We start from the raw sequence: 12,693 nt of genomic DNA on the forward strand, positions 1-12,693 counted from the left end.
TGGTTAATGTAGGTTGTATTCCTTCTGGCTTAAAGTTTGACAGAGCGGTAGGTGCAATATCAACTTAAAAATTTAAGCTATATGTAATGAATGGGGTCTCTTCAGTTATACATTTGTTGGCCATACATGAGGTTTCGGTTCTCCAGGCTGCATTCTGTCAATGCTGTGCTTGCTTAATCTCTTGCTGCGCTTACCATGCTCTCTGAATAAAAGGGCCTAAACGAGAGTTCATTGCTGTTAATTTTTATGATAGTTACCTAGTTATGTAGTAATGTAGAACTGGAATATACACGATCTAAAACTTAACTATTACAATTTTGATTAAGACAATAGATGTTTCAAAGTGATGCAGAGATGAGATCTGTGATGTCTAATGATATTTAATAGCTCATAAAATTTTTACTTCATCTAATAATACTTACTGTACTAAATACGTGGCAAGTTGCAGGTTGTAACACAGGAGAAGGCTCTCCAGGGGTGTTGGTGACACAGGAGAGTGAGATTGCTACCAGCCTCACTTCATTGCCAGTGAAATTTCTTGGGTTACACCTAAGAGCAAGAATGCCAGGGTCAGGTTTTCACTTCGTAGCAGGCAGTTTTACCTACACACAGTCTGGCCAGTGACCTGTGCCTCCATGATTCCCGGGAGGCCGCGTGAGAGCCCGGTTCTGCTTGCTATGGCTTCCGCAGATGCAAGGCTGCTGGACAGCTCTGCCTGCCAGCACCAGATACCGAGCTGGGCTGCGTTTGGCTCTGTGTGCTCTGTTGTCTCTGTTTAAAATATCTTTAACAAGGGGGGAAGAGGGACAGTGCATAACTTGTATACACAATACAAGGTGTGCTAACTTGCATCTCCCTTCCTTCCCCCTTCTTCATTTCACAACTGTTTCCCTCGCCAAATAATGTCATTTAAAAACAGTTCAAACCAAGTAAGTCTGATCCGAATTCTTGCGCAGCATCGAAGTCCTGCCTCTGACTTCCACCAGCCATAGGCTTGAAAGACAGTCTCTCCACACCTCTTCTGTGCTGTGGTTATGGTAAATGTTTCGCAGGCTGTGAAGATGACACTCCTTCCTTGCTGCTTTTGGCATAGGACCCTCCCACGTGAAAAGACTAAGGCTTCTCCCTTCTTCCCTCCCAGGTTTGGATGAGAAGAAAAACAGCTCCGAGGTGACTTGATGTGGGGGTTCACGGTTGCTCCAAGGATTGCCTGCAGAGGTGATGAGCAATCCCCCCTGGCTACTAATCCAGGTCTGGCCCTTCTTGCGCCTTGGTCCCTTGCAGCAGTCCTGTACCGCTGTGACGAGCCACCAGCTTGTCAGGCCTGGCCTAACGGGCCGGCCTGTCTGTCCTGCCTTCGTGGCCCAACATCAAGCTATTGCCTCGGTGTCCCCTGGCTCTAACTGGAAAAGCCATCTTCATTAGCTGAAGGACGGAGGGAAAAGCACAGCTGGCGCAGGGGAAAGCCTGCATGTGCTTTGGAAGTCGTGAATGCAGTGGGAGATAGCAGGGGAGGATAAGACGGGGCTGGAAAAGCAAATGAAGTTTAGTATTCCTGATTTTTTTCAGCTTTTCTCACTAGAAAGCATTGTCTCCTCTCTAGTGCTCTTACAAGCTGTGTGGGTGCTGTCTGCTATTTTTCAGAGAAGCCAGACGGACAATGTCAAAATCCATCGGGCGGCTACTCCTCACACCTACTGCTCACGAACCAGGCCATCAGGTGCCGGTTTCATGCCGGCAAAATGTGCCGGGGAAGCCCGAGGACCGGGCACGGATGAGAGAGGTCCCTGTCCCTTCCCCGGGTCACTCTCCCCTTGAAGCCCGCCTGAGGGCCGGGCTGGGCGGCTGCGGCTCCGCGGCGGCTCCGCGGCGGCTCCGCGGCGATCCGGACCTCACTGAAAGCGGCGTCAGTGATGTTTTTTTCCCCGGCCGGCTTAGAGCTGTCTCCAAATTTTGGGGAGAGAAGTGTCCGCGCTGGCTGCCAGCCGCTGGCAGGACGGCGGGGCGCAGTCCGTACCCCCTGCCCGGGGATGCGCCCGCCGCCATCACCCCCCGCCCGGGGCTCCTCGGCGCCCGCCTCCACCCGCCCGGCTCGGATCAGGTTAATTAACCGGCCCGGGCACCACCGCCGGCCTGCCCGACCCCAGCTACCAAAAAAAGGCCGGGGGAGGCCGGGGTTTCCCTCCCCCGCCGGCCGCAGCCCCGCTCCTCCCGCCGGCGCTGCCCTTCCCCGGGCTCCCCCGCCCCACGCAAACCCTTCTCGCGGGTTTTTCCCGCCCCCCCACCCCTTCACTGTTAACAAAACCTGGTGATTAAGACGCGAAACTAACAAAGAGTTTTTCTTCCACCTTAACCTTGCACACAATCCTTTAACAAATTAATTAATCCTAATGAATTAACACTTCATTTATTTAAACGCGCTACAGTTCATGAATTAAATTTTCATGCAGTGATTAAAGGCTGTTAAAATATGCATGATTTCGTTAAAATTTTATAATAAATCAGGGCAATGTGTTACATGACAAGGCAACTACTTCCCAGCCCCTCGGAAGGTGCTTTGATTCGCGGGGGGGGGGGGGCGGGCGGGGGGGGTGCCGAGCGCTCCGCTCCCGGTTTTGGCAGCCGAGCGCATCCCGGAGGGCGGTGAGACTCGGCTGAGGACCGACGCCCCCCCCGCCCCCTCCAAGCCCCTCTCTGGGTCTTTCGGAGGGGAGGAAGGCAGCGTTTTTCGGCTGCCCCATCGAAACGCGGCGTCCCCGGAGCGGGGGCGATCGTGGGCGCGGGTGAAAACCAGCAACTGGTTTGCCCACGGAGCCGGTGGGGAAAGCGAGCGTGGTGTGGGAGGTGTTCTGCTGGAGGGGCTTCTCGGTGTGCTTTTTAATTCCTCCGCATCACATAAAAGAAAGAGCGAGAAACTTTACTGGACCTGCAGGACTTTCCACCGGACCTCCGCCTGGCTCCTCCGGTCTCCTTGCTTTCCCGAAAGGGGACGTTGTGAACTGCCTTGGGACTTAAATCACCATCAAGCGTTTCAATTTTTAATATGACAACATTCTACACTTTGGCTGCAAAAGCAATTATTGCGGCTTGCGCATCAGTAATTAGTAGGTCTTTGCTGATGTAAAGAAAGTCCTCATTAGGACATGGAAACACTTTTTGTGCATTCACCCAAAGGGTTGGTTGGTTGAGGGTTTTTTTTCCTTCTGAAGGTTGATTTTTATCATCTAAAGGGAAAATAGCTTTTACACTAAATGGGATATTGACTTTCCGTGAACTTCACCAAATAACACATGTAGTGTAGGTTTTCTCTCAGTGCTCTCACTGACACTCGGGGTAGGACAAATAGGGCGACTAAAAAATGTAAAGCTAACGTTTGGTGAAATTAAAATATCCAGAAGGTTTAGAGTTAGTGGTTCTGTAAGCTCGACATTAACTTTTTTTTTTTTTTTTTTTTAAGTCGGGATATATAGCAAACTATGATCAAACGTTCATACTTAATATCCCAAGCTTTAGTATATTCATCTTTGGGGAATCCTAAAAAGAGAAATCAAATACAATGGGTTACAGTAATTAATTTATAAACCGTTTCACTGTGGGAATAAGGGGTTACTTTATTACTTTCTCGAGATAGGCAGTTCAGTCAATTAAGGAAATCTGCCTATTTCTCGCATTTGAAGCTGGAGAAAACTACGGGAGACAAGTAAATGCGTTATATATATATATATGCCTCCCTCGCTTTATTGAGCATCTTGGGCCATAAAAGTAGGGCTACAGCATGGTCGTATCTCCAATGAACTCGCCCCTCAAAGCCTGCGAGTTTATTGCCATCAGTATTCATGAGGCTGGACGTACCCACGAGGAACAGAAATAACAGCGAACATTAAGATAAAATCTATTACCAGGCCCGTGCGGTGCTGAGCCTGGCTCAAGCCGCCTTCCCGGGGAGCCGGCTGCGTGTGGCGGGGAGGGGGGGAGCCGGTGACAAGGGCGGTGAGAAGGGGGGCTGGTCCCCAGCGAGCCCTGGGGACCCCCCCTCCGGGCACAGCCCCCGCCCTCGGGGGAGGCAGGGGGGGCTGCGGCGCGGAGACCGGCTGCAGCACCGCGGAGGGCGTTACGGTCGGGGCAGCAGCGGGAGGGGCTCTCATTTTAAGCGCTGCTTTAAAGGTTAGCCCTTCCCCTCTTCCAAAAAAAAAAAAAAAAAAAAGAAGCGTCCCAAGGAAAGTTTTTCCTCTCGGACTTAGTAAGCGACAGGGCAAACGGTGCCTGAAAAAAATCCTCTCCTCCCCGGGGCCTCTACCCTCACCTCTTGGCACCTCTGAACGATCAGACAGAGGGAAAAGTTGGCTGCCACTCCCTGCCGCAGCTTCTGCCCCCGGGGGCAGCGGGAGGGACCAGGCGGGAGCCGGCAGCCGCCGCACCGGGAGCCCGACGCCTCCCCGGGGTCCGGAGGCTGTCGCCCCCCGCCCCCCACGCAGTCGCCCCCGGCCCTCGGGCTGCCGCGGCGGTCGCGCCCCGGGCCATCTTAACGAAGGAGCACCCGGCAAGGGGTGTCCCTCCAGCCGGGCGGGACTACTTCACCCCCTGTTTGCCAAACGGAGGAGAATCCAGCAGGACGCACATCGCAAGCTGCAGAGACAACGTGCCCACCCCCATCCCTGCCTCCAGAAGACACCGGGAAGGTGTTCCCTTGGAGCATCTGGAGGTCTTCGCCTCCTCGGGGCGGAGGTGGGAGAGCGGCTGAATTTTCTGCTTTTCTGGCAGAAGAAAATAAGCAGGTGAACAGAAGGTGTGTCGTTTTAAAAGCACTGGAGGGGTCTGATGTTCCTCCGGCCAAGGAGAAGGTCTCTCCCACCGGCGCCTGCCCGGGCCGCCCGTCCCCGCTCCCGCTGCGGCGGGCAGGGCCGGGCCCGCGCTGCCTGCACTCGGTGGGTGCGCCCCACAAGTTAGAGACCCGCGCCCCAGAGGCAAAGCAAGGCCGGTGGCATGGGGGGAGGAAGGCAGGTGATCGGTTAGCCTAGAAATCCCCCCCCCCCCCCCCCCCCCCCCCCCCGCTGGCCTCTGTGCGCAATTTTCCCTTGCTCTCTGCGTTTGCTTTAGGGAAACCCCATGAACTTGGCCTGACAGCATCCTGGCGAGCCGGGGCCGCGCAGGGACACGCAGACAGACACCCACGCATGCCAGGCGGAGCAGCATCCCACGCCTTCCTCCACTGGGCGAGCAAGTGAGCCGGGCTTGCCGCCTTACCCCCGCCGGGGCCAGCCGAGGAGCCCCGCCGTGTGTGCCGCCGGCAGGGAAAGGCAGGCTGCTCGGGCCTTTCTCCTGGAGCTGCTGGCTTCTCCGCAACTTGGCGAAAAGCGGTGGCGTCTCCCACTTTCCTCTTCCTCTCCACCCCTTCCCCAGGAGGCTTTCTGTTTGCAAGGCATGGTAGCTCAGAAATAGCTAGAATAAGTCATATGGCTTTAAAAAAAAAAAAAAAAAGGAAAGACAGAAATCCACGTAAACTATGATTTGGCTATTCTGATGCAATGACTTCGATAAGTAAGGAGAGCCCAACCCCGCTTCAGACCAGTGTCTCTCAGTTTCAAGTTCACCCCCTCAGAGTGGAAGTTGCATTCAGCCACCCCAGGGGACGCGGTAATGGACGGAGACCTGGCTCCCTTTCGCACAAGTGACTGGCAGCCGTTCCCTCCTTCCCCCCGGCCTGGACGGGGAGCTGGGGAAGGGCTTCCGAAGGCGAATGTGGACTTCACCTGGGGTTGCGGTGTGCGCTGTGGGTGTGCCTGTGCGTGCCTGCGTGCCTTTTCGGCTCTGTTTATGCGCATAAATAAGAGGCGTTCAGGAGAAACAGAGCAATTCCGATGCACTCCGAGGCTGTCGCAGCCCTGATCCGAGCACCCCGCTGCCTGCAGCCCTGCTGAGGCAAACCCGCTAGCATCTGCTCGCTCACCGAGGGACGGCTCCGGCGTGCCCCAGGGGACAGGATCCACCGGGGGCCGTTCCCTAGGGATTCACACTAATCCCACAGGCACAGTAGCAGATTCACTCCTTCGACAGTTTTGCCTCCAACTTCATATGCAGCTAAAAGAAAAAAAAAAAAAATCTGCTCTAAAACGGGACGGTAACCCCGAATCACTCACAAAACCAGCCGTGCGTTATTAACCCTAGGGTCACTCCTTAACTATTTCATTCAAATGCAAAAGTATTCAAAGAATAAACCACAGGAAAGAGAGAGAGAGAGAGAGAAAGAAGAGAGAAGAGTAAGACAGAAGGAAAGACAGAAAGAAAGACGAAAGAAAGACAGAAAGACAGAAAGACAGACAGAAAGGAAAGAAAGACAGAAAGACAGAAAGACAGAAAGACAGAAAGAAAGAAAGAAAGAAAGAAAGAAAGAAAGAAAGAAAGAAAGAAAGAAAGAAAGAAAGAAGAGGAAAGAAAAGAGGGATGAAAAAAAGAAAAAAGCATCTCTCCAGACTACTTTTCTTTTTTTTTTCAGGGTGTATAAGATGGAATCGACTCGTTTCTTGCATAAAAAGTACCTGGGTAGCAAGAGAAAGAGGGGGAAAGGAGAAAAAGGACGGAAAGAGAGAGAAAGAAAAACAAAGATAGAAAGAGAGAGGGAGGGAGGGAAGGGAGGGAGAAAGGAGGAAGGGAGGAAGGAAGGGAGGAAGGGAGGAAAGGAGGAAGGGAGGAAGGAAGGAAGGGAGGAAGGAAGGAAGGAAGGGAGGAAGGAAGGAAGGAAGGGAGGAAGGAAGGGAGGAAGGAAGGAAATACATTCTGTCTGTGACTGTTTTTTGCTTCAGACCACGCCAGTGAACTGGGGTTTTCCCACGGAGAAGGAGCGAGGGCCGGTCGGGGGGCCAGCAGGAAACGCGCCGTGTCACCCCGGCGGCGCTGCCCGCGCAGAGCACACGCTCCTCGTGGGCGAAGCGTCTGTCCCCCGCGGCGCCGACACAATAACACTCGCGACAGAAGTACACGGGGTGGGGAGGGGAATGAAATCATATGGAAATCAATCGCCCCTGAGTGCTTCAAACAAATGTCTGCCGCCGGGGTTCTTCTCAAGGAGCCGCTGTGTAGGTCTCGGCAGTAGCGGGGTGCGGCCGCAGGTCGCCCCTTTCGGCGGTGGGGCTCCTCAGCGCGGGGTCCCCTCTCCCCTCGGCTGCGGCAGGGGCCACGCACCTTTGCGTTTCGCTGCCGGGCCGGTTCCCCCCGCCGCTCGGAGGGCAGGGAAGGGGCGCCGGCCCGCACCCCGGCCGGCCCCGCCCCGGGGGCGCCCGCCGCCTCCGCGCCCCGCCGCCCATCCCCGCCCCGTCGGGGCGCCCCGGGCCGCGCCGGCGGCCGCGCAGCGCGCACGTGTGGCAGCCACAGGTGCCGCAGCCGCCCCGGTGCTCGGCCTCCCTCGCTATAAGAGCGGCCCCGCCGCCGCCGCCCCGGCGAGAGGGGCGAGGGCTGCGGGAGATGCAACAAGGCGCGAGGAGGCAGGGACCGGGGGCGGCGGGAGGAAAAGGAGGAGGAGGAGGCGGAGGAGGAGGAGGAGGAGGAGGAGGAAGGGGGGGAGACAGCTGATGCCTGTCAAAGCCGGAGCCGCCGCGCTCTCGCGAGAGCCCGCCCGGCGGTAGCCACGGGATGCGGGGCTCAGGTGCGGGCAGAGCGCAGCGCAGCGCGCCCGGCGCCGGGCAGCGGCAGGCAGAGGAGTGAGACGGCGGGGGCCGGAGGGAGCCTCGCCGCCCGCTCACCCGCCCAGCCCAGCCCCGGCCACCGCGGCAGCGGCGGCGGCGGGGGCAGGGTCCGCTGCGGCACCGCCGCCACCGGCTCCGCCACCGCCGCCCGCCGCCGTCCGCGGCTTCCTCCGGCGGGAGGAGAGCGCCCGGAGAGCACTTTTCCCCCGACTTTAGGAGTGTTTGTGGATTTACATGCCAAGCCTTCAAGATGATGTCCATGAACAGCAAACAGCCGCATTTTGCCATGCATCCCACCCTACCTGAGCACAAATACCCCTCTCTACACTCCAGCTCGGAAGCAATAAGAAGAGCATGTCTACCAACTCCACCGGTAAGGGACAGGCAGCTGCAGCTCTCTCTTTCTTTCTTTCTTTCTTTCTTTCTTTCTCTCTCTCTCTCTCTCTCTCTCTCACGCACACGCACACACTCTTTCTCTCTCTCTCTCTCTTTTCTGTATACTGCATGTATGTGTATGTGCATTAATAAAAAAACCGCTGCGAGGCACATTTTGACAAGCGGCGCTTAATGTTTTTTTCATGTCTTCCTCTGCAATCATCTGAGCGCCTGTGATCTTTTTTGAAAGCGGTGTTCACACGAGTCTCCGACTTCATCCACTTTCTGTATTAATTTTTATGACTCGGCCTCTGAAAACGAATGCGCTTTATGTGCTCTTGTGTTTGACACAATTCCCCAGCTGAGAGTTACAGATCCATTTCTTCTTCTCCTCCTTCTCCTCCTTTTTTCTATTCTTCTTTCTTTCTTTTTTTTCTAAATTTATTTGTTCCCTTCACACCCCCGTCCTCTCTTTTTCGGATTTCCCCCCGCCCCGGCTGTCTGCCCTTTCTACTCTTCGTTTCTTCTTTTCCTGTTTTACTCCCCCTCCTCGCTTTCCCCCCTATTTTTCTACCCCATCCCCTATTTCCCCTCACCTCCCCGTGCCGTCTCCTGCTATACCCCGCTTCCCCCATTCACTCGGCTCTCCCCACCCCGTTCCCCGTTACACGGGCATACTGCCGCCGGCTCCCCCCGCACGGTCACCCCAACTTTGCCCACCTCTCCCTCCCCTCCCGGGCTCCCCTCCCTCGACTTTCCCCCCTCCTTCCCCACCGCACGCCCCGTCCTCCTGCAACCCCCCGCTTCCTTCCCTCTCCTGGCTTTCTGCCCCCCTCCCCGGCGCCCCCCTGCCCCCCTCTCCCCGCACCCCGCTCTGTTTTGTGTCCCTTGCAGCTGCAGAGCAATATCTTCGCCAGCCTCGATGAGACCCTGCTGGCGCGGGCCGAGGCTCTGGCCGCCGTCGACATCGCCGTCTCGCAGGGCAAGAGCCACCCGTTCAAGCCGGACGCCACCTACCACACCATGAACAGCGTGCCCTGCACCTCCACCTCCACCGTGCCCCTGGCGCACCACCACCACCACCACCACCACCACCACCAGGCGCTGGAGCCCGGCGACCTCCTCGACCACATCACCTCCCCCTCCCTGGCGCTCATGCCCGGCGGAGGCGGCGGCGGCGGCGGCGGCGGCGGCCACGACGGGGCGGGCGGCGGCGGCGGCGGGGCCGGCGGCGGCGGGGGCGGCGGCGGCGGCGGCGGGGGCGGCGGCGGCCTCATCTCCACCTCGGCCCACCCGCACTCGCACATGCACGGCCTGGGCCACCTCTCGCACCCGGCCGCCATGAACATGCCGTCGGGGCTGCCGCACCCGGGGCTGGTGGCCGCGCACCACGGGGCCGCGGGGCAGGTGGCCTCGGCGGCGGCGGTGGTGGGGGCGGCCGGCTTGGCCTCCATCTGCGACTCGGACACGGACCCGCGGGAGCTGGAGGCCTTCGCCGAGCGCTTCAAGCAGCGCCGCATCAAGCTGGGGGTGACCCAGGCCGACGTGGGCTCGGCCTTGGCCAACCTGAAGATCCCGGGGGTGGGCTCCCTCAGCCAGAGCACCATCTGCCGCTTCGAGTCCCTCACCCTCTCCCACAACAACATGATCGCCCTCAAACCCATCCTGCAGGCCTGGCTGGAGGAGGCCGAGGGGGCCCAGCGGGAAAAAATGAACAAGCCCGAGCTCTTCAACGGGGGCGAGAAGAAGCGCAAGCGGACTTCCATCGCCGCCCCGGAGAAGCGCTCCCTGGAGGCTTACTTCGCCGTCCAGCCCCGGCCCTCCTCCGAGAAGATCGCCGCCATCGCCGAGAAATTGGACCTCAAAAAGAACGTGGTGCGGGTTTGGTTTTGCAACCAGAGACAGAAGCAGAAACGGATGAAATTTTCCGCCACCTACTAGGGGCGGGCGGGAGGGGCGGCCCTGGCACCGGGGGCACGGGGGGCGCCGGGGGGGGCCGGGCCGGGGCCGCGGGGGACGCCCACCACCGCCGCCGACCCCCGAGACGCCGTGGGAAGCTCCTGGGGACCAAGGGACGATGCAGAAATTAAAGGCGAACTGCTCGCTGAGCGGGGAGAGGGGGGGCGTGCGTGGGGGGGTGTTGCGCTATCAATTATTAAAACAAAAAGACGCCGGGACACCAACGAGAAGAAGGAGGAGAGAGGAGGTAAAAAAACGCTCTAGAAACCCGTGGGGGTCACTTCTGCGGCCCCATCCCCCCTCTGCCCCCCACCCCCCGACAGAAAGCGGGAGAAAGAGCAACTTAAAGCATAAACACACACAGACACACACCAATAAATACCGTGACAGCAACAACCACAAACCGAGAAACCTAAGTCACAACTTTCCGAAGGAAAACAAAACCGACCAACAAACCCGGAAGGCGAAACTGTCGGTGATGATGCTACGTTTGGTTTGGGTCTCTCTTTTCATTACTTTTTGGTTTTCTTTCTTTTCGCTGGCTTGGTAATGAAGGAGGATGGCGGTGGTTTGGTGTGGGGGGTCTTTTTCTTGGGTTGGCTTGGTTTTGGAGTAAGTTTGGTTTTTTTTGTTTGTTTGTTTTTCCCTCGAATGCGGTTTTTCGCGAGGCTTTGGCGATGGGTCTTGTCTGTGCCGGGGGAGCGGTGCGAGCGGGGCCGGGGCCGGGGCCGGGGCGGGGGCCGGGGCAGGCGGCCGCAGCCCGGCGGGGCAGCTCGGGGAGCGGGCCCTTTCCTCTCCGCTGTGGCCTCGATAATCCTAGTTAGCTCCAGGAAAACAAAACAAACCAAAAAGTTACTCCGCAGCCCCTTTGTTTCTCTTCCCTCGCTTGCGTGGTTTGCGTTTCCATCTCTGTCTAAAGACAGGTCCCTGTCTCTGCAGGGATGTGTCCGGAGATAGGTGCCAAACCTGCCTGAGCAGGGATGCTCTCCGAAAGAGTATCCTGAGATTCGTTAAGGCTCGTGGTTAACTCTGTGTCCTCTCCCCTCCCTCCCCTCCCCGCTCCCCACCCCATGCCCCCCGGCATCCCTACCGGAGCTGCTGGATTTAGGCTAGCAACGGGCTGCGGTGGGAAAAAGGTCCTGCCTTGGGTTCCTCCGAGGGATGGGGGTTATTGCACCCAGCAGGCAAAAGAAATCACCAGTGCAGGGTTTGAAATGACATTTGTTTCTGAGGGGTCTGCATGTTGGGAACAAACAGGCAACGCCCCCCCCGCCCCCCATTTGGGCTTAAAAGTCGTTTATTGTAAATAATAAACGTTAGGTAGAGGATGGCTTTTGCGGGGTGTGTGGGGGGGGTTCAATTTGCACTATCACAGTCTCCCGGATTGGAAGCGATGATGTTATTCCGTAGTAGCGATGCTGGTACTACTACTACTGATAATCAAGGTGCATTATATGTCTCGCGGATTGAAAAAAAAAATAAAAAAAAAAAATTAGCAGAGCTCGTTAGGTAAAAACGCCAGCTACGTGCAGAAGCCATTGCTGGGGCTGGCTGTAACCGAAGGACTGTTAAGGCTTTCAAGTAACAAGGAATTTCGGAAAAGGAAATACCCTCCCGTTTAAATCAAAACAAACAATAGACTGAAATTATGCATGACCTAAAAAAAAAAAAAAAAAAAAGAGAGAGAGAGAGAAAAGAAAAGAAAAAAAGGCATAGAAAGATCCGTGATAAAGTCTCGATATTATTTATTTATTTATTTATTTACTTAACTATTTATTTTATTATTATTATTATTTCTATTATTATTAATATTATTATTTTGTGTATCATTGTTTGCAGCGCAAACATTCTATGCATTTTGAAACTGAGCACTAAATAGAATAGCTTCTGGTAGAATCTTTTGTGGATGGTGTAATTTCACAGTTTAACTGCCTGTTTTCACCGAAAACACAAACATTCTTGTCACGTTCTTGTATTTAGATTTAAAAGAGGAAAAAAAAAAGGAGGAAAAAAAAAAAAAGAGAAGAAAGACGATTGTAAATATTTTCTTTAATGCACAAAAAAAAAAAAGGTTACAAACTGCAACCACGTGTGGATCCTGAAATGTCTCACTGAATAATCTACCTGTTCATGTATGTTTGCTGAGCTTTCTCCTTGGTTGTGTCTTTATTCTATTACTTTTATTTCTATCAGAAATATTTCTGTACGCCAAAATACAACAGGGAGATGCGTCCCAGCATACTTACAAATAAAACAAACGTGAAAACAGAATAGTTATTATTATTGGGTGCATTAAAAAAAAAAAAAAAAGAAAAAATATTTCCGAGACACGGCTGGTAAATTCAAGGTATGGCCGTTAGACGATAAGACTAATTCTACCAAAAAGAAAATAGTGAGAGATGTATTTTTCTGCTAAATCCAGAAATCATTACTTTGAGATAGCTCTTATGTGAAAATCGGTGCTCTGAATAAAATTAACTATATATTAGCTGCGTGTGTTTCTTGAAGTTTATTCTATAACTGCAGAATATAAATCAAAGTGAAATTTTAAGAAGGACTTCTGAAATATTTCTTTTCAGTTTGCTGGAAAGGATTAAGCACCTACAAAAATATGTATAAAGAAGAAAAGCTTGGGTGGTTTCAGGTTTATATGTTGTTCTGACCGGCCTAATTGCACTTA

At 54.8% G+C, this 12,693-nt stretch overlaps 1 protein-coding gene across 4 annotated transcripts; it reads left to right on the plus strand.

The window, feature by feature from the left end:
* Positions 1 to 7,929: 7,929 nt before the first annotated feature.
* On the plus strand, positions 7,930 to 9,995 carry POU4F1 (POU class 4 homeobox 1). 4 transcript variants are annotated; one of them, XM_087758110.1, is made up of 3 exons: positions 7,930 to 8,052; positions 8,949 to 9,210; positions 9,301 to 9,995. In XM_087758110.1, the coding sequence occupies exons 1-3, from the start codon at positions 7,930 to 7,932 to the stop codon at positions 9,993 to 9,995; spliced, it is 1,080 nt and encodes a 359-aa protein (XP_087614236.1). The 4 variants fall into 4 exon arrangements, with proteins under 4 accessions (XP_087614236.1, XP_087614238.1, XP_087614237.1 ...); XM_087758112.1 differs by having other exon boundaries at positions 9,373 to 9,995; XM_087758111.1 differs by having other exon boundaries at positions 8,949 to 9,208; positions 9,305 to 9,995.
* Positions 9,996 to 12,693: the final 2,698 nt, after the last annotated feature.

This window comes from Nipponia nippon, unplaced genomic scaffold (assembly GCF_047370975.1).
Source record: "Nipponia nippon isolate SJK-2023a ecotype South Korea unplaced genomic scaffold, ASM4737097v1 scaffold_2, whole genome shotgun sequence".
Lineage (NCBI taxonomy): Eukaryota > Metazoa > Chordata > Aves > Pelecaniformes > Threskiornithidae > Nipponia > Nipponia nippon.

Excerpts from the sequence above, each read along its gene's own strand:
- POU4F1 (XM_087758109.1), top strand. The coding sequence starts at position 7,930 with ATGATGTCCATGAACAGCAAACAGCCGCATTTTGCCATGCATCCCACC. Across the intron at positions 8,053-8,948 it reads CATGTCTACCAACTCCACCG|CTGCAGAGCAATATCTTCGC; the intron begins GTAAGGGACAGG and ends TGTCCCTTGCAG.